We start from the raw sequence: 26,996 nt of genomic DNA on the forward strand, positions 1-26,996 counted from the left end.
TGACGCGAACTAAATTTTAACAAGCCATTAGTGACCAAGTTAACAAGGCTCTTTTATGTTCTTTTTTTTAATTATGGCTAGCAAACTAATATTGAACCCTGAAACGTTGGTGCTGGTTCCTGTTGACATACTTCTAGTATAATGTATCAGTGAACATAATTAAGGGAATTAATTTAGCTAAATTAAAGAATAACGTGGACATTCCCTTCCATAAAACCCGGGACTCCTCGGAATTGATTATATTTGAATATGGATATTGTTTATAGAAATTTCAGTACATTGGCATCAAAATACTACTTCCTGTCTACAGCCGGTTCGAATAAAATTTTCTCAGTGTTCGATCTTTGTATTAATAATTATACAAACTAGTGGAGTACTTTCACAAAAAATCGTGATAGACAATAAGTTTGATATTACAATTATTAAAACGACATCTCTAGTCAGGCGCTGGTATGTAAAGTTACCTGACTGAGTGAAGTAAAACTTTCATAAATTTCTCACAGATGGCGCTACGGGAAACAAGTCGTTAAAAACAAAAAACAAAGATCTGCAACAAGCACAAAGAAAAATTTTCTTGGATCTGCTGGTTCGTTCCGTGGGTTAGTTGCATTGACTTACAAGTTAGTTGGGAGAGCGTCGGCCTGATATGCTGAAGACGCTGGTTCGAATCCAGCCGGATCGTATAAATTTTTCTCTGTGTTCGATCTTAGTATTAATAATTATAACAAACTAGTGGAGTAATTTCACAAAAAAATATTGATATCATCGTAGTAAAACATCGTGATAGTCACAGACATATATCTAGATAGACACCGCAAGTGTACGTACTTCGCATGCCCAAAGTAAGTGACATTCAGTTACTTGCCGCTGCTACACTTCAGAACGCGCTCGACCGTTATCGTAAATAAACACCAGTCGAAAACGCGAAAAACGCATAATTGTGCCATTATACACTGCAAAAGCACCATAACAGTGGGTAAACGGGTAAGCAGGGACGTTTCCTTCCACGGGCAAGTGATTTTGTAATCAGAAGTTGCATAATTTATTTTAAAAACAATTATTTTGGTTTTGTATGAATTTCGAGAAAACAAATCGACGCGTCCCACGCAAATAGTCGTAACTCATAAAAGCAACATTTCGAGAAACAGATATTTAAACTTTTGATCTAGGTTTATGCGTTTCATACAAATATTACAGTTATGGATGTTTGTAATTTTTTTGTATTACGTCTGTGGTATATGTCGCAATAATTAACATCAGTCAGAAAGTCCAATTTGTGGAGATAAACGGGGAAATCTATAGTTACGACTCTTTGTTACCCGTGCAAAGGTCGTAACTTGAGAATACGACTGTATGCGTGGTTTAAACTTTAATTATAATTTTAAACAAGGTGTCCTAATGTAAACATACTGTTTTTTGTGACGTTACATTTGACGCAAGTTACGGGGTCGTATTATTCAAATATTTATTATGCAACCAAAAATAATCTTTAGGAGAATAAAAATAAGTTTCGAAACGAAGAAAAACATTTATTGTTTAACTGACAAAGAAACACAATCACTGTTCTTACTTCTAATTTAAATCTAAATTGTAAACATGAGATCACATTAATTATTATTAATTAAAAGTTAAGTCCAGTAGCAAAAACAACCTTTTGGATTTTTTTTTGGCACTAGTACTAAGAGAATGTAAAATAAATAAATAAAATTGTTTATTGAATAACGTGTTGTACAAATGAATAGGTAACTAAAGACTAATTAAGCGAATAAATGTAAAATATAACACATATACCTGAACTAGGAGAATCCTGTATTTCAGGTAAAAAATACTATATACATATGTATACAGGTGAATATATGATGATTAAATTATAAACAAAAAAATGGTTAAAATATAAACAAGAAAATAATAGTAATTAAACAATAAAATGCAAATCGTATACCTATGCGCTTAAATTAGACAACATTTATTTTGGGATAATTAATAAATTCTCTGTATCATCGTACGACATATTTTGAAGGGATTCTTAGAGAATTTTCTTAAACTTTATGTACTAAAAATGATATATGGCCAGTTTGGCGTTTAATTTATTGTACAAAATTGGCCCAAGAAACAAAAAATCTGAAAATAAACACATGTTTTGATGATACAATTTAGGGGCAGACAATATCTTTCCGTCTTTTGTTAGTGTTTTCAGTACTCTATGGGAGTGCAATGTTTCTGAACAGCGCTGCGACTGTTCGTCCGGTCACATGATATCATTAAAAAAAATCATCAATCATTGAGGAAACGAAGCAAGAGCTACATTAAGCAAAAATGAAAAAAATAAAAAGGAATTAATTATACATAGTATGATCTGTATGATAGCAGATTGACTCTAGTCAAGTTGATGAAACGAGTCTTAGGCTAAGAACTCACGGAGCGGTTTTCACGCGGGCCCGCCGCGACTGTGGGTCAGCAGTTTTATTTCAATACTCACGACACTGCAGGTTTATGCGGTCACGTTGTTGTCGCGGACGGGACCGCAAACTTGGCGGGAGGTGACCGCAAATCGCGCTGTTATTTATGATCGATTGGGATTGTCCCGGCGAACTCAAAGTGCATGGGCAAAGGTCGCCAACCGCGTCTCGCGCGGTTCTAGTAGTGCCCTGCAGAGTCTGCGGCTACCGCGAGAGACCGTCCCCGCCACGGGCGTAAAACACAATTGTACTTCTTACAGGGAATAGATTCGACATGATTTTTTAAATTTTGTTTCAATTTTATGACGTGTAAAAAGAATCTTTGTGTATTTATATAAATTTAAAATTGTCGCCGATTTTTTCAAACTTGTTGCGTTACAGATGTGTTAACATACTTAATTCAATTTTGATAAAATTATAATTACGTCAATGGAGCACCAAATGAGCGAATGCATATTTTAATGTAACACTCTATGGAAGCCGCGATCTCGCAACCGCGGTGGGCGAGGCTGACAACCGCTCCGTGAGTTGTAAGCCTTATATTATACCTTCCCAAATTGGTAGAGCACAAGTTTAAATGGATTACTCTAATTGGGAACAAATTGGTTTGAAAAAGTACAGGTTTATCGGTTTTCAATGTAGAACATTCTCACTTAATTTTAATTAAGCATGCGACGGCTATCCACCTTACTGTGTCCATAACTTTCATGGTTCACTTGCCCTTTTCATCTATTCATTTCAGACACCATCGCTTTGATCGCTCCCTTCAAATACATCGGCACCTTTAGAATGAAAGTGACCCAACACAAACACCCAATTGTAATTGGGACTATGCAAAATAAGAATTGAATTTGCGACGTTTTCATATTATTTTATTTATTACTTTGGAAGTAGATACTAATGGTTGGGAAATAATTATAAAATATTCAACAAAAACGAGTATTCGACACGAATTTCTTCGCGCTCGCCCCGAGAGGAGTTCACGTCGCTTCTGGGCAACGACCGCTTGTGCCTAACTGTCATGGCAAAATACGCTCTATTTATTTAGCTTTTACGTTTTAACTTAAATGAGCGTCCCGGGCACGTGGGCGAACCTGGCTTCAATTTGATCCACGCGGCGGCCCGCGCGATCGCCGAGCGGAGTCCCCGGGGCGGCCCGCACGGCGGGGCAGCGGCGGCTCGCGCGGCGGCCATGCGGTTGTATTATTCAGAGGCATTTAAAAGTTTTCGCCATTAATGTATACGTCATGAAGGCGTGGGAACGGGGCGGTTCGTGTAACTGGAACTCTTAAGGTCACTTTTTTAATGAAATTTCATGTTGTCATTTGATATACCTAACAAGAATTTAAATTAAGTATTTCATTTTCATCATCAGCAAGATGTTTTGAATGAAAATTAAATAAACTAACTTTTACTAAATGTACCGCTCATTTAATATTTTTATAACCATCGTTTTATATGTTAGCAATTTAGATTAAAAGGTTATAATAAGTATAGTGACTCCCAAAAAGTTTGTTAGTGTGTTGAATAATTAATATGTAAACCTGGTACCTTTAGTAATCATCGAGTACATAACCAAAATGTACTCGATGTAAATTAAACAGAATAATAAATACGATTAAACTCTGATATTTAGAAAAATTTTTCTTTTTTATGTTTAGCCTTAAATCGGCATGAAGATTTTCCGTTTCATAAAACGAAAAAAGGAATAAAATAAGAATAAAATGGTAGCTTCTAATTTCTTACAAAGATCTTATATTTTACGGAAAAAATTGAAAAAACAACAATCTTACATTTACATGCTTACATGGTATTACAAATGTCTCTTTATGAATTTGTCTAGAAACAAGACACCAACGCAAGGATCTTATTTCATTAATAACAAACCTTTAGCGGAGGTCTTTAGCACGTGTGACCTTGGTGTTATTGTGGACGCCATGCTAGATTTTAATAATAATAATAATAATACTTTATTTCGGATCAACAACAGTTATCCATAGTTTGTTAGTAAAGAACTTAGGAATAAGGTCAGTATGATGCTATTCAAATGCTAAAATTACAATGAAATAAGATAATGTTAAAAAAATAAAAATGAAAAAAATTATACAATTAAAATTCAAAAATAAACCACGAATTGCACCATTAAATATAAAATTATGAAATAGAAATTAATCTAACACACTTATGTAAACTTAAACTAAACCGCCACATGAAGTTTCATCCAGTGGGCCTGGATGGGACAGTCAATTTTATCAACCACAATTTTTAGAATGCTATTGGGGCACCTGCGCACACGTCGCCAAAGCGAGGCAACCCGCTTCCTCAGAATGGCATGAAAGCCATCTGTGCGTGTCTCAGCGAACATGCCTGAAGCGCTACAGTGTCGTGGTAACCCCAACAACATCCTAAACGCGTTGTTATATTGTACCCTCAGCGTATTTAGGGTCACCTTATTATATTTCACCCACAGGCTACACGTGTAGAAGGTTTGACAGTATGCTTTAAAAATAGTTAATTTTACGTACGTAGTATATTGGAGTGCTGTGGCCCCGTCTGGAGCCCATTGTACAAGGTACACATCGAACGGTCAGAGAGGATACAAGAGAGGTTCCTATTATCATCTTTGTTACTCGAACAACCTTTGTCGACAGTTAGTCACGTCTCACTACAGAAAAGAAGAAATATAAGCGACCTTATATTTCTGTATAAACTATATAAATAAATGGACACATCGGCAGTTCTCTAATAATGCAGATAATTAACTTCAACATTCCTCGTCCTTCTAGCCGTCTCGTAAATAGAAGAACATTCAGTCATCCACATACTCATGGTCAACATTCATGTTTAGGTACCTATATCGCATCTGTTCATCATATAATCGTAAAATCTTAAAAATGTTTTTAGATCGTACCTAGCAACAGTTTCAAAACTTTATTTTTCTCGAGACCAATAATTACTATGTTTAGCATGCTGTGTTCACAGCGAGAAGGATCTGCACGCTCCGATTTGTTAGAATATGAGTTTTGGTCATTTTTATGTAATTTATTTAGTGTGTATGTATGTTACGTGTGTACCTTCAGTTCTGTGAACCAAATAAAGAAAAGAAAAATTATTTGCTGCCAAAGCCAATGTACCCAGAGTCATAAAAATCTTTAATTTGAATATTGCAAATGGCGGAATAGCAGAAAGTTGGTGTCGACGCGTATTTTCTAATTTTCGTCGTTTGTTATGCCATATAAGTTATTATAATGGATAATCGGACGATATATGATATATTTCGGGCATGTCGCCTGTGTGGTGCCGGAGGAGGCTACAAAATGCCTATAATTCAAAGTATCGTCGGCTTTGGAAGTAGCGAGGTGGAATTAAAACAAAAAATCAAAGAATGTCTCCAAATAGAGGTAATTTTGTATTTTGTTTACGTAATAGAGTATATTACAAACCTTTAGAACCATTAAATTTTGTACTCGCAAGCTTTATTGTAAAGTTATTAAACTGACATGTCAATCAATCTTCATTGTTGATTTTTTTACAAATTTTACGTTTTTCTAATTAAGTTCGCAATTATTAGATGTATACTCAAATGAGCTGCATTCCCCTACACTAAAACCGCAAAATAACAGTCCGCACGACTGGCTACTACAAAACCAGTCTTAATTTCTACAACTCAAAATTAGGTTAGAAATCATATTGACCTACTATTTCTTCTATGATTACCAATATTCATTGAAGATCTTGCGTCTTGAAGAATTTTAAATTACAACTAGCAAGCGAATCGTGTAAAAGCTCTCATGCTACTATGTCTGTTATTATTTAATAGAATAAATATGTCAACGAAATAAAAACATGATTTTTAGAATTGTCGCCTCGGACTGCTTTACAGTTGCCACAATGTCTATCTTCGGTTATTGATAACACAAATCTTGAAGTCATGTCTTCGATTCCATTTGGATGCCTGTCATGTATAAAAAAAAGATAAAAAAGCAAAGATTGAAAAAACCAAATACAAAAATACGACACAAACACAGAAAAATTCGTGAGGTCCGCTGGTTCGTTCTGTGGCTTAGTTGGTATAGCGTCTGGCACAGTAAGCTAGAAAATGTCGATCAAAGGAATTTTTTCTGAGTGTTCGATCTTTGTATTAATCATTATAACAAACTAGTGGAATAATTTCACAAAAAAATAATTGAAAATCAATTCAATAAAAATTTAAGATAAAAAAGCAGTTAAGCGAATTGTTAATGCACATAATACAAACTGGTACCTGCGACTTCATATGCGTAAAATACTTCAAGTAGCCTAATGTACTACTGACTTTCATCCCCTTTTTCACCCCCTTCAAGATTTATTTTTGTGACAAAAAATAGCTTACATTGTTTTCCTGAGTTGCATCTACCTCTATACCAAAGCTCATCAAATTTGCTCCAGTGGTTTAGGCATGCAAATGTAACAAAGTTTATAATATTAAACAGTACATTTATAATATTAGTTTGGATAGGCGAAATCTGCATTAGTTACGCAAGCTGGTGCTTGTTTTGACTAACTCATAAAAAAAATTACTTGGTTCATTCACCAAAACTTCACAAGGATTGGGGTTGGTACTTACTTGGTACTTGGTGTAACGGGCTGGTGTCCGCAACTCGACGACAAGGCGCCTATTTTGCGTGTGGTGGGTGCAGGGTCCTACTCGTGCCACCCAAGCTCCTCCAGGAATCTCAGCAGCCTCCTCGGTTTGCTGAAGACTTCGGGGAGCGACCTTGGCACTCCAAGGTACTTTGCCCTGTAGTTGGCCACGCCGGAGCACTGTAGTAGGATGTGCGCAGCCGTTTCCTCCCCCTCCATGCACGCTCTGCATAGAGGGCTGTCTGTGATACCTAAATTGAAAAGGTGTTTATTGTATGGACCATGACCTGTTAGGGCGGCAGTTAGAGTGCGAAGCTCTTGCCTGTTGAGTTTAATTAATATTCGTGATAGACTGGCATTGAGCGTTGGGAGTGCTTCCCTCGCCTGTCTACAAACCGTAAGGGTGGTCCATGTATTATTATGTGAAGTTTTTGTACCTTTGTGTATAGTTGTTCTGGACCATTGGTAGGGGAGGGACACTATGGGTTCTGGTCCTACTGCGTCCGTCTCCGACCCTTTTCTGGCTAGTTCATCTGCTGCGTCATTGCCCCGTGAGCCGCTGTGTCCTTTAATCCACTGTAGAGTTAAGTGGTTTTGTATACATACCTCCATGAGTGCTTGATGGCATTCATAAATGAGCCCTGAGTTTATGTCATAGCTGTTCAGTGCTTGAAGTACTGACATACTATCAGAGAGTATTCTTATGGAGTGGTTCTTTACTCTTCTCGCTATGATTGCTTCTGCCGCCAACTTGATGCCCATGCATTCAGCCTGGAATACTGTGTTGTGGTCACCAAGCGGTGTTGATATCCTGATATTGAGGTCTTCTGAGAATACCCCAGTACCTGTTCCTGAATTTGTTTTAGATCCATCGGTGAAGACGCGGACCTCTTTGGGGTTCAGTCCTTCATTTGGATCTTCAAACAGTTGTATCTTGTATTTTTTGTCGAAGATGTATTGTTTTGGGATCCTATCCACAGCCGCCTCCAGTAGCGGTTCCTCATTGACTGTCTTATAAAGGATTTCTGTATGTGGGGTCCTCATGTGCTTCCAAAGGCCGGCTCTGTTAAGACGCACTGCTGTTGACGCCGCTTCCTGTCTAATGAACATTGGGAGGGGTCGCAAGTCCAGCATCGCTTCGAGGGCCGCAGTCGGAGTTGTCCTCATGCAGCCGGTCGTTGCCATGCAAGCTAGTCTTTGGAATTTTTCCAGTTTGTCGGTTGCGGTCGTCAGCTTGGTTCGTGGCCACCATACTATCGCGCCGTAACTGATCATGGGTCTTATCACTGCTGTGTAGAGCCATAGTGTTATTTTGGGTGAGAGTCCCCATTGTTTACCTACCATTCTATGGCACTGCCAGAAGGTGATAGTGGCTTTTTTAATTTTGTTGTCCATATGCTTGTTCCAATTCAACTTGTTGTCCAGTATTACTCCCAAGTACTTGACTTCGGTTGATATCTGTAGTTCTGTACTGAAGAGTTTGGGTAGTAGGTAGTTACCCAGTAGTCTTTTGTTTGTAAACATTACTAGTTCCGTCTTTGTTGGGTTTACCGATAGTTCATATGCCCTGCACCATCTTTCCACAATCCGGAGTGCAGCTTGTGTAATGTCGCAGAGTACATTGGCATAATTTCCTGTTACCAGTATAGCTATGTCATCAGCATATCCTACTGTATAGAAATGTTCTTTGTTCAATTTAATGATGAGGTCATTTACGACCATGTTCCACAGCAGAGGCGACAGTACCCCTCCTTGAGGGCATCCCTTCGCTACTATGGCCCATGGGGTCATATTTGCTGTCGTTTTTATTGTTCTTAATTTTAGCATGTTGCTAATCCAGCTGATGAGCACTTCATCCACTTCATGCCTCCTCAGTGCTGATTGAATGCTGGAGAAGTTGGTTTTGTCGAAGGCTCCTTCAATGTCGATAAAGGTGCCTAGGCAGATTGCTTTGTCTTTGAGGGCCACTTCTATCTTGCCCACAACGGCATGTAGGGCTGATTCAGTGGATTTGCCTTGACTGTATGCATGTTGGTTTCCGTGTAGTGGTATGTTCTTAAGCGCTCCATCCCTCAGTTCTCTGTCACATAACCTTTCTAATGTTTTCAAAAAGAACGATGTGAGGCTGATTGGTCTGAAGGACTTCGCGTCAGTGTAGTCGTTTTTACCTGGTTTCGGTATAAATATGACTTTTACCTCTCGCCAGCTGTAGGGCACATAGCTGAATGCTAGACAGGCCTGAAAGATGTTGACCAGGTGCTGGACCAGTGTCCCCCTGCCCCATTGTAGGAGAGCGGGGAACACTCCATCTTGGCCCGGAGCTTTGTACGGTTCAAAGGTGTTTACTGCCCATTTTGTCTTTTCGTATGTTACTACTTGTTCAGCATATCGCCAATTATGGGTCGATGTATTGTAGTTCATTTCTTCGCACCTTACGTCTTGGACGAACCTACATCCTGGGAAATGTGCTTCCAGTAGGGTTCTCTCCGTGTCCGCAGGGGAAGTTGTGTATGTGTTGTCTATTTTGCGTATTGAGCCTAGCTCAGTTGAGTTTGAGTTGCCTAGGATTTTCCTTATTCTGTTCGCTTGTGCACAAGACGTTATGTTCCCGCAGTAGCCTCGCCATGACGCGGTGCTCCTGAATCGTATGCGCTTTTTTAGCTTGGATTTGGCCGTCTTGTAGTTTTCCCAGTCCTCATCCGCGCATGTGTTCATTGCTCTATTGAAGCTTCTCCTTACCCTTCTTCGTAGCCTCTCAAGCTCAGGTCCCCACCAGTGTTGGCCTTGCCGCGGGGCAGGTTCACTCAGTGGGCATGCGGAGTTATAGCTGCTCAATATGTTTGATGTCAGTCCTGTAACCTGTGTTTCTATATGTGCTGTGTCCAGTAGTCTTCCCGGTGCTACCGGTTCCCCAAGGCTCTGGTGTAGTTTGTCAATGTATATTTTACGATCGGTTCGGCACACAAAAAAATCAAATACCTAACTGTCCTTTTTCTACACATTGCATGCGCAAAAGATGTAGATGAAGAAGAGAACTCTGCAAAGTTACTCGGTTCATTACAACCTAGAATTAGACCGATACCTCAATGAAAGTTTATTGTCGCAGAGTCCTTTCCAATGGTGGGCAGGGCATAAAACAAGATATCCAAAACTGGCACAGTTAGCATGAGTGTTTTAAAGTGCACCTGCAAGCACTGTGTATAGCGAGCGTTTATTTTCCGAAGCGGGTAATGTGTGTGAAGAAAAAAGGAACAGACTATTACTTGAACGCGTAGAAAGCCTTGTATTCCTACATCATAACTTGCCTTTGTTCAATTTTAAATATTAATTATGTAAATTTTTAATTACTAAATTGCTGCAAATTGTTACAATTGTCTAGAATTTCTAGTAATAAATTGTCTTTTGATTATTTTAAATATATTGTTGGTTTCACTTTTATTATGTCTATAGCTGTAATGCTTTATTTTAACCGAGTGCTCTCCTCATGAACTGAGTTATTCGATCGAGTACGAGTAGTAAAAAAACGGCCGACTACACCGAGTACCGAGTACCGAGTAGCAAACGAGTACTTGGCGCATCTCTACTATGAAGTTTAGATTCAAGTTTGTCGTCGCCAATAAGTCTCCTGGCACTGCGCTCAATCGAATCAAGAGCCTCAAGTTGATCTCTTCACTGAGCCATCCCACCGGTGACTGCAGCTCTTTTAAATCTCTGAGTGTCACTGCAACTGTTATGGACAGAAGTGTCGAGTACGATTTGTTCGTCCCGTCTCATCATAAATAAAAAGCCTATTTCGACCACTAGTAATAATTATAATAAACAATTACAGGTTCATCAGGAAGACAAAATGCCGCCGCTAATATGTGAACTCTGCGTGGACAAGGTGAACGACTACTATGAATTCCTAGAGATGTGTCGCCAAACCAATACGAGCACCCGGAAGAGGTTGGGGCTTCCATTGCAGACTGTTACAAATGATGTGGTACGTTAATTTACTTCTTTTTAACTGAAAAAAAGGAGGTTCTCAAATCAACAGCATGTTTTTTTTGTATATAACGCGACACTGGCCACATGTACAGGGAAAGAGGAGAAAAGTGGACCGGAAAGGTAACAGAATGTTTACCAAGAGAAAATGTCAAGAGGAAAAGAGGTTAACTTTAAAAGTTGGTCTGATGACTTTAAAAAAATAGCTGGACCTCTATGGACTAGGCTGACAAGGGACAGAGCCAGATAGATAGAGCTGGGGGAGATCTATACGTCTTCAGGATGCGCTGATGTTATAGATTAAATAATTTATTAATATAATTGTCAATCTAATTTAATTGTCAGTATAATATAGGTTACTTATACAGTTATAAACACTTGCGAACCGATTTTGCTGATTCTTTTTTATCGGAAACAGGGTCCCGTATAAATTTGAAGAAAACGAGGTTCTAGTGTGTACGTGTGAAGCAGTCTTCATTGGCTAGAATGAGTATCTGGTTACTGCGAACAGCACGCGTTCCGCTCGCGAATCACATGCATAGGTCGCTATAGTCCATCTGTTTAGGTACTTAAATAAATGTAAACAATCTTGAGGTGTCTATTTAATGAAATATAGATTTATGAAATGTTTTCCCTTACCTTCAAATACAAAATACAAGTACTTAGCTTCATATGAAATTGCATGCCTATTTTAATACCTATTGATTTGTAAAGCATGTGTTTCAATAAAAAGATGTATCAAGATTGTTTACATTTAGTTAAGTACCTAAACAAATGGGCTATAGTGACTACCCAGCCTTTTTATATATTTGCCTTCAAGGCTACGAATAACCTTACAGTTGCTGTTTTATTGCTCTGTTTTATTTTTCAGTCAGATACCGGCGACTGTATTCTAGGCGTAACAGAACCGGTATACACAAGCGACGAGAATGTTCAACCTCAAGGGATTAAAAAAGAAAAGGATAGCAAACATGAGAAGCGTAAAGAGAAAAAGAAGGAAAGAAAAGAAAAGAAAATCGCTGCTAAGGGACTTAAAAGAGAGTTAGAGGATCTGATGAAGGTAATTTATGATTAATCATGTGACGATTTCAAGTTCAATTTGCTTAACAATCACAATTCTGCATTTATGGAACTGGAATTTGTTGCAGGGACTTTTTTTATTTATAAAAACTATGCAATCTTACAGAAATTACTTATTACTACATACATATTTAAATATGCTAGGTTTGCTTACAAATTAGTTTGCTAATACTGTCGTAAAATATGCCAGCATCTGGACCTCAACGAGCAGACAATTTAGTGACATGAGACCAAGTTTCGTAAAGCTCTGAGTGGCACTGCAACTGCTATGGATAGGCGTGACGCTTTCCATCAGGCGTATGACTTGTTCGTCCTGTCACTTAGTATGACAAAAAAGAAATTAAAAACTTAGTGCACTTTGCTTTGTCAAGTATGCCATCTCACCTGATGGAAAGTGACGATAATTTTTTATTTTAAAATATAATTACGATTATAATTTTTTTAACGCACGTACTCAACATAGCATAGAATATATTCCACCTCTAATAAAATAATAAATAAAGCCAACACATCTATAGCCCCGCGCTAAGGAAACCCTGTGTCGCGGGTGCCACGGACACACACATAGACAATCACAAATTACACCCAAACTCACAAGAGAAATAAATGTAGGCCATACAAATATTTCTCCCGGCCCGGGAATCGAACCTAGGACCTCTGCGTGGCATGGCTGCCACGGAGGCAGTTGTCCAATCGACGACGAAGCATACACACCTAAATAATGCCTATTCACTTTCGCCTTGAAAAGACCCAACTTATACCGTTCAGGGAACAAGTCTGCAAGCAGGGAATATTTTCAATTATATACAGATTTTTTTTTAATTTAAGGACACGATAACGCCCAGTTCAAGACTATCTCGCTCTTCGATCAGGTCCTTGTCTTCCAGACTGTGCTCCCGATCCTCCAGCACCTCCCTGAGGGCTAGGGTGTCGCCTATCAATATCTCGAGAGGAACTAGGAATTCTACTGGAGAGAGTGGTAATTTGACATCAAGTCGGCTTCAGCAGCAGGTATTTACGAATACATACCGTTTTCATAGAATTTCTAGCTGTACCCGGCAGGCAGCTTGTTTTCTGTAGACAATAGGTCTCCCAAGGAGAGATGAGTGAAGTACGCTTTTGTAAGGGCCTACAAAATACTATTTTCACCTCACTAGTTCGGAAAGACTCTCTCTCATTTTCAAGGTTTTTGAAATTCGAACTTGACGATGGACTGTGGTGCACCCATCATTGGGTGCACCTAACATTTTCTTTCAATGACAAAAAAAAGATAATAACACGTTCTACTACGCGATTTGTCGTAATTACTTATTTATGTAATACTGCCCTCAGAACGAAAAAAGTCACAACTGCTGTATAAAGTACGCATAGTTGTGCCTTTTTTCGTTACGAGGGCAGATTATAAGTCCGATGGTATATTTTATTCTTATTATTATTGACATTAGTTGACAATGATAAGTAATTGTTTTTATTTTAAATGTCATTATATCTTAAAACTAACCCACTGATGTAACTTCTTGTTCATAACACTTGTTTAGTGCAGTTAATAATATATTGTTGTCTAACATTTCAGGAAGTGAACCCACCTGAACCACCAAAACTGAAACCAATTTTGAAGAAAGAAAAGGAATTGAAGAATGAAAAAGAATTAAATAAGGAGAAAGAATTAAAGAAAGATAAAGAATTAAAGAAAGATAAAGGATTAAAGAAGGAAAAAGAATTAATTAAGGTCAATTTTCTTTTCACTGCCTCGTTGCACAGTGTTTCAAAATGAGTTACTGCAACTTCTAGTCTGTTTTTTTGAGGATGAAGTAAAATGACAGTTCACTGCGCAAAAGTGTTGCCCGCTTGCACGCAGCTAGTGATTGCAGTCGATAAATATTCTATCGATTATCGACTAAATGTTGATTACTCGCCTTTCGGCTTGTTTCATAAACCCACACTCGTGTTTTAATGCCTTGCATTATGTATCAGTCTACTATATTTGGTAATATTAACAAAGTTTTCATGCTCTTGTACTAAAATAACATCTTTTTCTAGGCAGAAGACTCTGATGACAGCTTATTACCGGTGTCCAGGCCTAAACGAACTCGGGATAAAGATGTAGTCAAACAAGAAGTACCTCCTGAAAAGAGAATTAAGTATGATACAGAGCTTATTCTTTATCCTTCCGAAAATGTAACCGCGTAGTTTTACACCGAGTCCACTGCCGCCTCTTCGGCAAGCGAATTCGAATGACGAAGGCGGTGCAGTCGACGCGCTGTTTACACCGAGACGACTACCGCCTTCGCCGAAATCATAAAATCATTATAAATACAAGTTTACGCACAAATCTTTGGAACATAATTTTTGTAAATTATGTCAACAAGAATTTATATGGCAGTTTGCCATTGTTCTTTATCATTTTTTTCACATCTTCTAACGTTAAACAACACAAAAAAAATATAATTATCTATTAAAAAACGAAACATTTTTTGCCTATGTGCTTTAGTCCGCCGATTCTTGACAGATGGCCACACGTAAAAAACTCGTTCGGTCGATTGCCGCATGCCGAAGGCGATCGAGATGCCCGGCAGTATTTACACCTAGTCTGTATTTTTTGAAGACAGAATAAAACAACTGTTCATTGTGCAAAAGTGTTGCACGCATGCAAGCAGCTAGAAATACAAAAAGGAGACATTATTTTTAATTTTTCATTTTAATTCAATACAATCTAGATAATCAATTCGGTCTGTTCTTGTTAAAATGTATATAAATAAAAATTTACTTCGACACTAGTAGCACTTAATGAGCGGACAAACGTCAAAACGGCCATCATAGCGTGCCGGTACTGTAGTAATTAGATGATAGATTAGAACGTTCACAATTTTTGACAATATTTTACCTACTTTCACAGTCTATCGATAAAACTATCGACAACAACTACATGACTATTCAAAATTTTATGCATTTGGCAACCCAGCAAATGTCATTTCACTCCGACACACAAAAAAGACCGACTATACAGTCTGCAAACGACACAGTGCTTACTCTGACCTGTCGACCTAGTGTAAACACGCCTTAACTTCTTTAACCTCGCAGGATCACAATAAAACTGCCCCCGCACAAGCCAGGCCCGAAATCCCGCGTCGCGCCGGCTCCGTTCACCCCTCCGCCTCCCACCAACGCCTGCCGCATCTGCGGCTCGGAGTTCAAATCTTCGCAGGCTCTCGCCACACACCGCAGAGTGCACACCGTCGGTTACACTAGTAACATGTAAGTGCTATTTACTGTGCTAGGCAAAATACATGCTATAGACCTTTTTATCTCCTACCTGGGGAAATTCAAATGAAGTAAGTAAATTATATATAAGAATTGTTTATTGCGTAAGCGCCGAGACACACATGTTCTTAAAATTAAAATACAATATTATAAACTTTAAACTAAAATAAAGTACTTATTAAATAGCTGATAGATTTTCAGCCTGTAGCGCTGGTTTTCAGCAAGTCCGATACGAGTGAAGCACGGACTCGAGCTCAAAACAAACATATACATGCATAACATGTGCGTAAAACTTGGTATATACTAAAATATTTGCACTAAATATATAATACGAATACACAGCAAAAATAAAACAGCATAAGTGTAAACTAATTTAATTACTTTATTAATAGATGTATACATATACATACATATATGTTATATGAAGATATAATAAATAATGGGTGAGAAATAAATAAACATTTCGAACCTTCCAAGACGTCGATCGTTCGTCGTCTTTCATCTATTTACCGCTAGATAGCGTCTTTCATCATTTTGCAGCACAAAAACATGCGTACGGGCAATGTGTGGTTCGCTTACTCCTATTCGTCACCACTGGCTTTGTTCCCACTGGCGACAAATGGGGAAAAAACCCCATATGTTACCAGGTGGTTACCAAAAAAGCAAACTTAGATTTATTAACTGAATTAAATATTGTCGCGGGAAGGTTTATCACACATATTCTGCCATGCTGCGGCCACTAATGTCATGGCTACACATAAAATTTTTTATTCAATTAATGACTTCTTTACATATAATTCTTAATATACTTGACCACTTATTTGACAAGGAATGTATTTATATTGTTTATATTTTTTTGGCATTTTCATGACATGGCAATAACTTCCTAAATTATACTTAATGGGACTTGCTTTAGAATTATTTAGCTGCCAAAATGTTGACATCCATGAATTTGCATGCCGATATCAGTAAAATATGAGTGCTGTTTTATTATGTCGACTCATCCGAAGAACAGAGTCCGATGTGATTATATAGCGAAAACAGAATAAGTACGTAAGAAAGTAAGTAAGGCCTATGTAAAGGTGTATTGAGAATTTATATATCTTGTTTCGTTTTGGAAATTATAAAATTCAACAACAGTCGATCTGACATCCACAGTGAAGAAGAACGAACAAAATGTACTATGTCCTGAGAACAAGTAGACTTGCACATAGACCTTTGTTCTACGGATGAGTCGATGTATGCTTGTACCACCTATTGTAAACCATATTTAAAGCAAATAAATATCATTGATCACCACTATCGTTTGTTACTAAAGTCTGTGCAAAGTGTACTTCGTTGCAATCTATTTTAATCAAAATGTAAACAAACAAGTCACTGACCTGACCATAGACGGTTTAGTGATGTCCAATTGTACTGCCAACTACAAATCGATTAATTAATTTAATCAGTTGGAATAAAGGTTAATTTTGCGATTTCGCTGCTTAAATCCATTGTGATTGAATACCTCCATTTACTAATCTATTACAAAGACTTTAATTAAATAAACCGAATGTTTTTTTCCGTACAGCACTTTGCAACCATAGGCTGGTCTTACTTCTGCATTTGAAAAATAACCTCACTTTTAGACTACCATTTTGCAAACACGAATACGGTGCTATTTAAATGAATATTGTTGGAAAAAATTATGAGATATCAAGTCGAAATCTTCTAAATATACGTTATTCGATTACTTTAGAATTTTAACTAAACCGTTTTGTTGGAACAGAGTATAGCTTATTTATTTATTGATGTGTTGAGACAAAACATCTTTAAAGGAATAGAAAACTTCAAACCATCATGTGGTCACCATCTCAAACTAGTTCGTGCTCCTTCCAAAACACCTCCTGTGCACGATTTTTTCAGCAACAGGATGATGCATAATTGGAACATGCTACCCGAAGATGTTTGTTTCTGCTGTCTCTGTTAATGCCTTCAAAAACAAGCTCGACAACTGCCTTCGAAAGGGTGAATAAGTGCTAAAAAAGTGAAGTAGAAGAAGTGAAGAAAACTAGAAAGGATGATGGCCGTTACTGTCCTCATCTTACTTGGCATGTCCAGCATATTCATATTTTTAATTACCCTACATTAATTAAAACTACATTTTTAATAATAGTTCTAGAACCCATCAAAGCAGCAGTTTATTTTGAATGAAAATAAAAAAATATTTATTTTACACTTTTTGTATTTCGTTCGTAAATACAAAAAAAATTAGAAAATATGGGAAAATGTAATAATAATAGAAAAAAACAATTAAAACAAATAAGCAAAAAAAAAAGCATGTCGAAAAGGTCCATGACTCATCATTTGAGGACTATGCTAATTATATAACCCTCGCTGATATTCTGCCATGGCCCGTCATGAATTATACAGGTTAGGAAAAGTAGTTTTTTCATTATTAATAATAAAAATCCACTGCACGAAAATCGAGGCATAGATTCAGAATCCAAGACTCATATGCTTTAAAATGCGCCATGTGTATGGACATGCCAGTTTAAGGTTAGGGCATGCCTCCATATTGCACCGGTCATTGTCATTTCAACACTGTGATGTAGACATACCAACGAAAGCTGCTCGCGTATAATCAAATAAACAGTTTTTTTATTAACCACCCATTCACATGCTCTTATTTGTTGTGTTTGCTTGCCTGTGCAACTCACCCAATAGTACCCCCTGAAGACCGTACAAAAGTTCAACACTGGGAAGGCACATACCAGCGGACATCAAAACTGTCGGAACCAAGAAAATCCTTCAGTTCTTAATGCTATTGGCTTTGGCTCCGAACTGTAATTAATGGTGATCACCAATGGTGGGAAAAAGTTTTTTTTTTGCATAAAAAATAAGTACGTATTTGACCTCCATCTCACCTGATGGTCAGTGACAAAAGGTCCAACTTATAGCGTTCGTTATAGTTAAGGTGTTCCACGTATATAGTTACGTGTATAGACATAGCTACTGTAGGACAAACTACCGACCTAGGAAGTCGAAGTCGGATTTTAAAGTAATTCTAATAGTGCCATGTAAAAAATAAAGTAAATAACTGACAGCCTTGATACCATTCCGTCAATGTTCCTGTCAATATGCGGTGCCGCACCGCATCGCACTTCCTAGGTCGGTAGTTTGTTCTACGATTCCATCATTTCCGGAAATCCGTAATTCGAAAAAGTAATTAAATAAATAACGCACACACTCAACATAGCCCCGCACTAGGGAAACCCTGTGTCGCGGGTGCCATGGACACACACATAGACAACCACTAATTACACCCAAACTCACGAGAGAAATAAATGTAAGCCATACAAACATTTCTCCCGGCCCGGGAATCGAACCTGGGACCTCTGCGTGGCAGTCCGGCATGGTAACCGTTCGGCCACGGAGGCAGTTAATTAATATTTATTATAATAATTAATTAATATTTGGTCGTTTTAACATCTATATCTCTATATCGCTCCTTGTAGCTCTATCTGTACATGTATCTATATATGTGGAACATCTTTTTCCGTCATTGGTGATCACAATAGATCAGTTGAATGAAGTGGTGCTAAGGTGACCCTGAATGAAGCCACCCTAGTAATAATAATCCCTTTGTTTCCACAGGCAAGCCTGCAACGCGTGTGGCGAGTGGTACAACACACCGGAAGAGGCCTTTGCACACCATAAAAGCCACAAGGCTAGATGCAAACTGTACTGTTGCAGGCACTGTACCAAGCGTTTGACGTACTACAAAGACTTTCTCGAGTAAGTCACCCAAACATAATCATCACGTAAAGTGTCACCAACAAACACAAACCTACATTTATGATGTTCATTCAAAGTGAAGTCAAATTATATTTATTTCATAGGTAAGCAAATTCACATGTAAAGCTTGTAGAGCTCAGTAGAGCTCCTTGTCAAAAGGTTCGCCCAGGTTAGTACTGCCACCTTACCTATTTCTGCCGCCTTGTGTTCCGGCTTTGAAGGGTAAGGGTGCTGGTGAAATTACAGGCACATGGGACTTGCCAACTTAGTCTCAGGGTGACGGGCGCAGTGGTAGTGCCCCTCAGATCTTTGGAATTTAAAGCTCTGAGTGACCACAAGGCGCACGACTTGTTCGCCCCGTCACTTAGTATTATAAAAAAATTTTAGATTTTTATGAACTGTCGTGACTCATCATCAACTTTAGTATAGTGAAAACCAGGTTATATACGCAACAATCGAATAACTTAGATTTTTTTAACACAAAGCTAATAGAGTGGTGTAGTTAATGTTTATGTTTTTAATGCGTTGATATCATCGAGTAGAACCAGAAATAGAGACGCAATGTCATTTAATTTGTTTGATAACTATTCTGCCAAATCATTACGGTGACAACTGCTCTCCGATTGGCGAGCCCGAATTCGAAACATTTGACGGGTGTCGTCAATTATTTCACTACAAATCGTTCCACCAAATGAAACACCCACCCATAGTTAGAGATATTAGCTGTATTACAATAAATATAGAATATTTTTGGAATATACGGAGACGTACACACAAATCAATTGTTGGCGCTGTAGTATATCAGCTTTCTAATTTGTGATCTCAGTGCAAACAAGAGTTGATAATTAAAAGTGATATAAGGCACATTTGAGTTGCCAGGGGTGGATGGCCCTTATTTCGTCTATATTTCTGGTTATATATACGATGGTTGAGATAGATAAAACGGGTTTAACGGTATTATTATTATTATATTTGTTCACAGACACATTACTGCGAAGAACTGTCCTGGTTTAAAAGAAGTGCCGGATGTGAAATGTGAAAAGTGCTGGAAACTTTTCCCTACCAGAAATCTGATGCAGCAGCATAGATGTTTGGGCACACATGACCATACAAGACCAGGTTGGTATTAATTTTATATGTACAAACTAGAGAAGAAGTCAGATAATCCACTTATGGTCTAGCCTTAGCGAAAAGAAAGAAAACGCTGTAACAAAATAATAAAATGATATAAAAAGGTGCAATCGGTATAAAACACTCTCTACTAAACAGTCCAAGCAATTACCCCAAAAAGGCTTATACACGTATAATCATGAACCAATAACTCAAGTAAACTGCTAATCTTCATACTACAGATCGTAGCTCTGAAAAAGGTCAAAATTCCGTTTTATAACTAGATGGCGCTGATCAATGGCCTGGAAGTAGTTTATATTATGCAAATGACCGTGGATATCATTGACTTACAAATAAATGGACGACGGGTCTAATACAAAAACCACGAAATAAATGTCCCAAGTCAACCTATTTAAACGTAGCGACATGTAAAGGAATATGAAAAAGCTAAAACGTTGAATTTAAATTGTAATGTCATCGCAGTACTGTCTAATTTAGCTTGCTTCGCTGTCAGTCGAACAAACGAAGACTAAAGCGTGAATGACGCTTTGTATACGATTTTAACGCCCTATAAGTTCGGACACTTTTTAGCGCGGACCCGACGTCCATATAATTGTAAGTCAATGGTGGATATCAATTAATTCATCTTTAATATGAAATATAAGTAGTTGGTTTTTTCCTTGTAATATTATTCAAATATTGAGACCATGAACTAAAATTATTTTCTGAACACATATGCGTGTCAAAAGATGGCATTGTGTGTTTACTGTGTGACAAACAAATTTATGAATTAATACTTGCTAGTATGGGTAGATGGCGTTAATCCTTGTAATTAGAGGATAACTATTTTGGCTTTGTTCTGTTTTGTATCATCTAAATGTAATCTATTAATAATAAGCTGTTGTTTCCCAAATAAAATAAAGTCATCATCACTTTTAGAATATTGAAATTATTTAATAATGTTTCAGCTATGCATCGTTAGAGTAAGTTCCGAAACTGTTTTTAAAACAGTTTTGTAATCTATCTTTTGCTATTTACATCGACTATTTGAGCATTTCCCACTTAGCTAGTGGACGGCAGCATCAGTCGCCGCTAGTCTAGTGAGAGATTTTTGAATTTGTGTTCGATGTTTGTATTTAGTGGAGTTATTTCACAAAAACTCTCAATAGACTTGTTTTCCTTTCAGGTAACTGCAAGAAATGCAATCGCAGTTATCAAACTCTCAAAAGTCTCAAGAAACATGAAGCCCCGTGTACCACTAAGAAAAAAGGTAATTATGTTCTGTACAGGGTGTACATTTGTAAAATACTAATAACCTCGCAAAACTATATTACTAACATCGTAAACAACAGCTTTTGTTCCATGCCTTTAATAATCCATCACAAAGTCAAAGTCCAATAATCATTTATTTCATAGGTAAAATTTTTACACTTGAAAACGTCATTTTTAAGCTACTTTTTAGGCTACTGCTCGTTTACTACGCTGACCTCCCTGAGAAGAACGAGCGAGAAACTCTAGAGATTGCTCTTTTCAAATAAACTTAAATGCTATGGAATACACTTTGAATCACAATTGTGTGGAATCTAGACTCTTGTTGTCTTTCCATACTTCTTTATCTAAAACGGGCTCATCAATTTTGTAATATGACTTTTCAATTAAAATACTATATTAAAAGTAGTTTTAAACTTATTACATGATAATCTTAATATATTCTCTGGAATCTTATTGTAAAAACGTATAACAGTTCCCCATAAAAGAATATATTAAGTATAAGTACATACCTTAGTTAAACGAAATCGTGGTACCATGAGTTTAGACTTAACATTTTACTTAAATTAAGAAAAAATAGGTCTACGCGACTGCTATACATTGGAAATGACACTTATGTTTGTGATCTAAATAGCACGTATTTGGTTTTTTTTTAAATCAATGAGTCGAGATACTCTTGCAGGTACCGTGGTCATTAGGTAACGTTCTTGTACGTAAGTTTCATTTTAAACATGATATGAAGTTTACCTACCTAAAGTATTGGTTATTTTATAGTACACGCATAAATCATTAAAGCACTAAATACCTAATCAAATAATTAAAAAATAATGACAAAGTAAAAATAAAACACAATATAACAAAAATATTTAGACAATATTTAAATGAGAGACACGAAATGTAGCAAAGGAACGTTTTGACAAGAGGCCTCATGCCAATGTCATTGTCACTATGATTTTTTTTTTAATTTATTGCTGGCTATGGAAACAAAGTCCTTCGGCCGAAAACATAAACGTTTAATTATATTTCTGTACATATGGCCACCACAAAGAGGATAGGCAATTTGAGGCGGCGTGTTTGGATTGACTCGGGATTCCTTAGAACGGGCCGATACGGGTATTTTAGTTCGAGATTCGTATAATTTCGCGTTTTAATCTTCGATTAAGGCACAATAGCACTATCCTATTCCACTTTAAACTAGATTTCACAAAATAATTGAAAGTCAAAATAAATACGACACTTTTCCCTCCAAAAGGCCCAGAGCGAATCTTGTCGCTATGAGATTTAGAACAGTGTGACCATTTGTGGTAGATTTCTGCCATTTGGGCAGATTTAATTTTTATTCGTTTTCATTGCGACGTTAACATGTTCTAACGTATTAAATTTGGCTGACTTTGGCAGATTTAGGAATATTCAGCAAGTTCTTTATTATTTTTAGGAAGAAACTGAAAACTTGTTGTTTTCTGCTACTACGAACAAAAATCAGAAGCGAAATACACGACAATGCTATAAATATAACTTATCAAGTTTTCAACCCCAGCTTCTACAGGCTGTACTCAATTAGCTTTTTTGATACTTTGATAACGAATCACAAGTATTGATAGGTCTCTGCACGTCGTCAAAAACACTGGGTCACAAAATACACGGGAGGTCGCCATCCTTCTTTGTTATGTTTTGTAAAACATCTTGGAACAAAAGTTGTTATGTATAATGTTAGCAATATAGACCTGCGAAGTTATTCGTATTTTACAAACACAAACCCTGCATACCAGACCAGCCAACTGTTTAAGCTATAAATAACGCTTAATTTCAAATTACTTCAAAACGAACGCTAACTGTAACTGGAAGAACAACCCGGTAGTTTTTTTAACGCACACACTCATTCTCGCGCACTAGTGAAACCCTGTATCCATGTGCCATGAACACACATAGACATCGAGTATATAACCAGAAATAAAGACGAAATAAGGGCCATACATCCCTGGCAACCCATCAGGCAAATGGGCCTTATGTCACTTTTAAATATCAGCTCTCGTTTGCACTGCAATAGTACGGCGCCAACAACTGACCTCTTGTACGTCTCCGTATATTCCAAAAATATTCTGTATTTATTGTAATAAAGAGAATATATCTAACTATGGGGGCTGTTCCACTTTTCCATTGTAAATTTATTTTACCTATGGAATAATAATAATAATAATAATAATAATAATAACGCTCACACTCAACATAGCCCCGCACTAGGGAAACCCTGTGTCGCGGGTGCCACGGACACACACATAGACAACCACAAATTACACCCAAACTCACGAGAGAAATAAATGTAGGCCATACAAATATTTCTCCCAGCCCGGGAATCGAACCTGGGACCTCTGCGTGGCAGTCCGGCATGGTAACCGTTCGGCCACGGAGGCAGTTAAATAATAAATGATTCTTTGACTTACTACTACGACTTATTATGGTAGGGACGACTTTGGGCAACTATGGCCTAAACCCTATGAGGAGACCCGTGCCCAGCAGTGATACGTAGAAATCATGAAAATATGAATCTTTTTAAACAAGGATTTATTTTTAAATAAGTTTTTAAACAACTTGCCTTATACTAGACCCGTACCCACCAGTGGAATGCGTAATGGGTTGTTGATGATGACGAGTAAAACCTTTATACTCTTCCAGTTTCAGAAATTAAAATGGACGAATCTCTCCGTGATCTACCTCCTGTACAAGTTCGCATAGTTCGTTGTGATAGCCTGCTAAAGAAGAAAAGTAACAACCGCTATGATGTCGCCAACCTTTCCAAGGTAAGTAATTACGTTTTAATATTGTATTAGCTTTCAAATTAGAGAGATAGAGAGACGCTTATAGAAGTACTGTAGTGGCGCCACTGTAGCGCTCTACTATAAGTCTATTCAAGTTAGCGACCTAGTATCTGGTCCTCTCTTTCGCACTACTTCATAAAAATGACAAGGACATAAGATGGAGGCACAAGGTTAAGTGCGCGTCATGGAGTATATAAACAGAAATGGAGATGAAATATGGGCCATCCATCCTTGGCAACTCATCAGACAAATGAGCCTTACTTATATCACTTTTAAAATACAGGAATTTCCTAGTTCAGGTACATGTGTTATTTTTACATTAAATCGCATAAGTAGTCTTTAGTTTTCTCTGTACATTATGTTACTGAATAAACAATTATATTATTATTATTATAAATATCAACTCTCGTTTGCGTTGAAATCACAAATTACAAAGCTGAAATAATACAGCGCCAACAACTGACCTACGTGTACGTCTCCGTATATTATAAAAATATTCTTTATTTATTATAATAAAGATAACATCTCTAACTATGGGGGGCTGTTCCACGCGGTGGCGTGGGAAAAACAGCAAAACACCCGTCAATTGTTTCGAATTCGGGCTGACCAATCGGAGCGCGGTTTTCACCGTAATTATTTGGCAGAATAGTTTTCCAACAAAATGAAATGACATTTCGTCTCTATCTCTAGTTATATACTCGATGCCCGGACAGTCCTTCCTTAATGTTAACGTTTAGAGCAGCAGTTGTATGCTTATCGGTTGAGCACAATGATATTAACGACTGCAATACATCTTTTGTTACAGGAATTTGGCCTAGACAGATTTGCTTACTATCCATACCAGTCATCATACGTTCATATCAAGTCCGAGCCTCTTGAATTCAACGGTATGGTCAGCATAAACAAAGAAATTAGAGACGAGATATACAGAGAAGAGGACTATGTTCATTGGGACACTGACAACTCTAGCGACGAAGAGGAAACGTCTCTGTTAGGCCCGGCGATTAAAAAGCGAAAAGTGCCAAGTTTGACAGCTCTAGCTTTAAGAACCCTATTTAGCAGACGATGTCTAGGAAAAGTACCGAAGAAATTAAGAAAAATGAAGGATAAATACGATTTATTCAACATGAACGACGACTACAATATTAATATTAACAATATTATTACTAATTTAGATGAAGACACTAATGTAAATTATGATTCCGACTCGCTTTTGGATCTCGGTAACAGTGTTGGTTTAGAGAAACGAGTTCCTAGGGACAACAATATTACGGGCAAAGATATAACTAATGCTGATAGTGCTGTTGGAGGTTTTGATGTTGGTGCGGATAAAGTTGACAAAAATGATAACGATAATGCAGATGTTGGTGACAATGTTAGTAAGAATAAAGATATAGATGTTGGTGCTACTGTTGACAAAAATGTTGGAAGCGGTTTTGATATGTTACTATCTCAAAACGGTATTGAAGGTAATGACTGTAAAAAGAATGGTTATAGTGCTAATAGTGAGGACAAAGAATACGAAAAAAGTGATTTAGTTGGATTTAATGATGCACTGCACAGAAATGAAACTTTAAACGAGAATGGCATTTCTCAAAATTCCGAAGAATCAACCGGTTCTCGTGTTTCGGTAATTGATAATTGCGTAGAAGAAAATTCTAATCACACGTCTAGTTCAAAAGATATGCTTGATGGTTTCAATGAAAAAATGAATGGGAAGAACTATGTAACATTCAGCGAGGACGATAAAAAGCTACTTGATGAACTGGACGCCCAAATTGGTGAAAATTCAAATAGTGATAAGATATCTGAATTAGATAATAATATCGTGCAAAATTTGTCTATTGACGTTCCAGACTTTAATTTTGATCCATGAAATTTGTATACTGGGACCATTTGGTCCATAAGCTCTATTTTAAAAAAGTGAATTTGTCACCGCAATCAAAACTAAATGTCGCTATTTCAATTACGATCCTATGGATTAGATTGATAATATTAAGAACCTTAGTCTGTTATGATATTCAAGATAAGGAATTTAGTCCAGTTGAAACATGAAATGTGAAGGTGAGAAACCAGGAGTCGTCTAGGAGTAGACTGGTTGGTGAGTTTGCATGATGTTTATTGCTATAGTATGTATCATAATTAAATATCTAAAGTGTAAACAAAGACATGTCATAGTCAAAGTTTGAATGCAGGTGTGTTAAACCTTGTATTTTAAATAAAATTTGAAAACGACGCAGTTCTCATTTTGTACAATTTTGATAATGTATTACAAAATATTAACAATAAACAAGACTTTGTTAACAACACATTAATTTAACAAACGCACCACTGAGGAACTCGAATGTTTTTTGTCTCATTTTGTTTTTTGTATGGACCCGACTAAATAGCGGCACAAAAAATGTTTTTGATCCCGATTATGTTACCAGCGTCATTAAATTCTTCGGCCTTAAACGTAGTCTTTTATTATAATTATTGTATTAAACAAAATTGAGTAAAATTGTATATTGCAGAATATGAAGTGTTTTTTTATATCTATTGACGAACAAGTCGTGGGCCTGGCGGTACACGACACGCCTGTTCCTAACAGTTGCAGCGCCACTCAGAGCTCTAAGTC

The 26,996-nt window shown here is 37.2% G+C and overlaps 1 protein-coding gene across 1 annotated transcript; it reads left to right on the forward strand.

The window, feature by feature from the left end:
- The first annotated feature begins 5,707 nt into the window (after nucleotides 1-5,707).
- LOC113234414 lies at nucleotides 5,708-26,927 on the forward strand. Its single transcript, XM_026469723.1, has 12 exons — nucleotides 5,708-5,860; nucleotides 10,912-11,064; nucleotides 11,938-12,126; nucleotides 12,975-13,157; nucleotides 13,720-13,875; nucleotides 14,187-14,287; nucleotides 15,228-15,401; nucleotides 19,044-19,184; nucleotides 20,167-20,303; nucleotides 21,481-21,564; nucleotides 24,237-24,361; nucleotides 25,185-26,927. Exons 1-12 carry the CDS (start codon nucleotides 5,708-5,710, stop codon nucleotides 26,253-26,255), a joined length of 2,667 nt encoding a protein of 888 aa, XP_026325508.1. The 3' UTR covers nucleotides 26,256-26,927.
- The last annotated feature ends 69 nt before the right edge of the window (nucleotides 26,928-26,996 follow it).

The sequence above is a fragment of the Hyposmocoma kahamanoa genome, unplaced genomic scaffold (assembly GCF_003589595.1).
Source record: "Hyposmocoma kahamanoa isolate Upper Pololo Valley unplaced genomic scaffold, ASM358959v1 84, whole genome shotgun sequence".
Classification (NCBI taxonomy): domain Eukaryota; kingdom Metazoa; phylum Arthropoda; class Insecta; order Lepidoptera; family Cosmopterigidae; genus Hyposmocoma; species Hyposmocoma kahamanoa.

What these genes read in the sequence shown, in the direction of transcription:
- LOC113234414 (XM_026469723.1), top strand. Translation starts at nt 5,708, where the DNA reads ATGGATAATCGGACGATATATGATATATTTCGGGCATGTCGCCTGTGT. An exon ending in CCTCCTGAAAAGAGAATTAA is followed by an intron (nt 14,288 to 15,227) that starts GTATGATACAGA and finishes TTAACCTCGCAG; the next exon opens with GATCACAATAAAACTGCCCC. An exon ending in GTCGGTTACACTAGTAACAT is followed by an intron (nt 15,402 to 19,043) that starts GTAAGTGCTATT and finishes TTGTTTCCACAG; the next exon opens with GCAAGCCTGCAACGCGTGTG.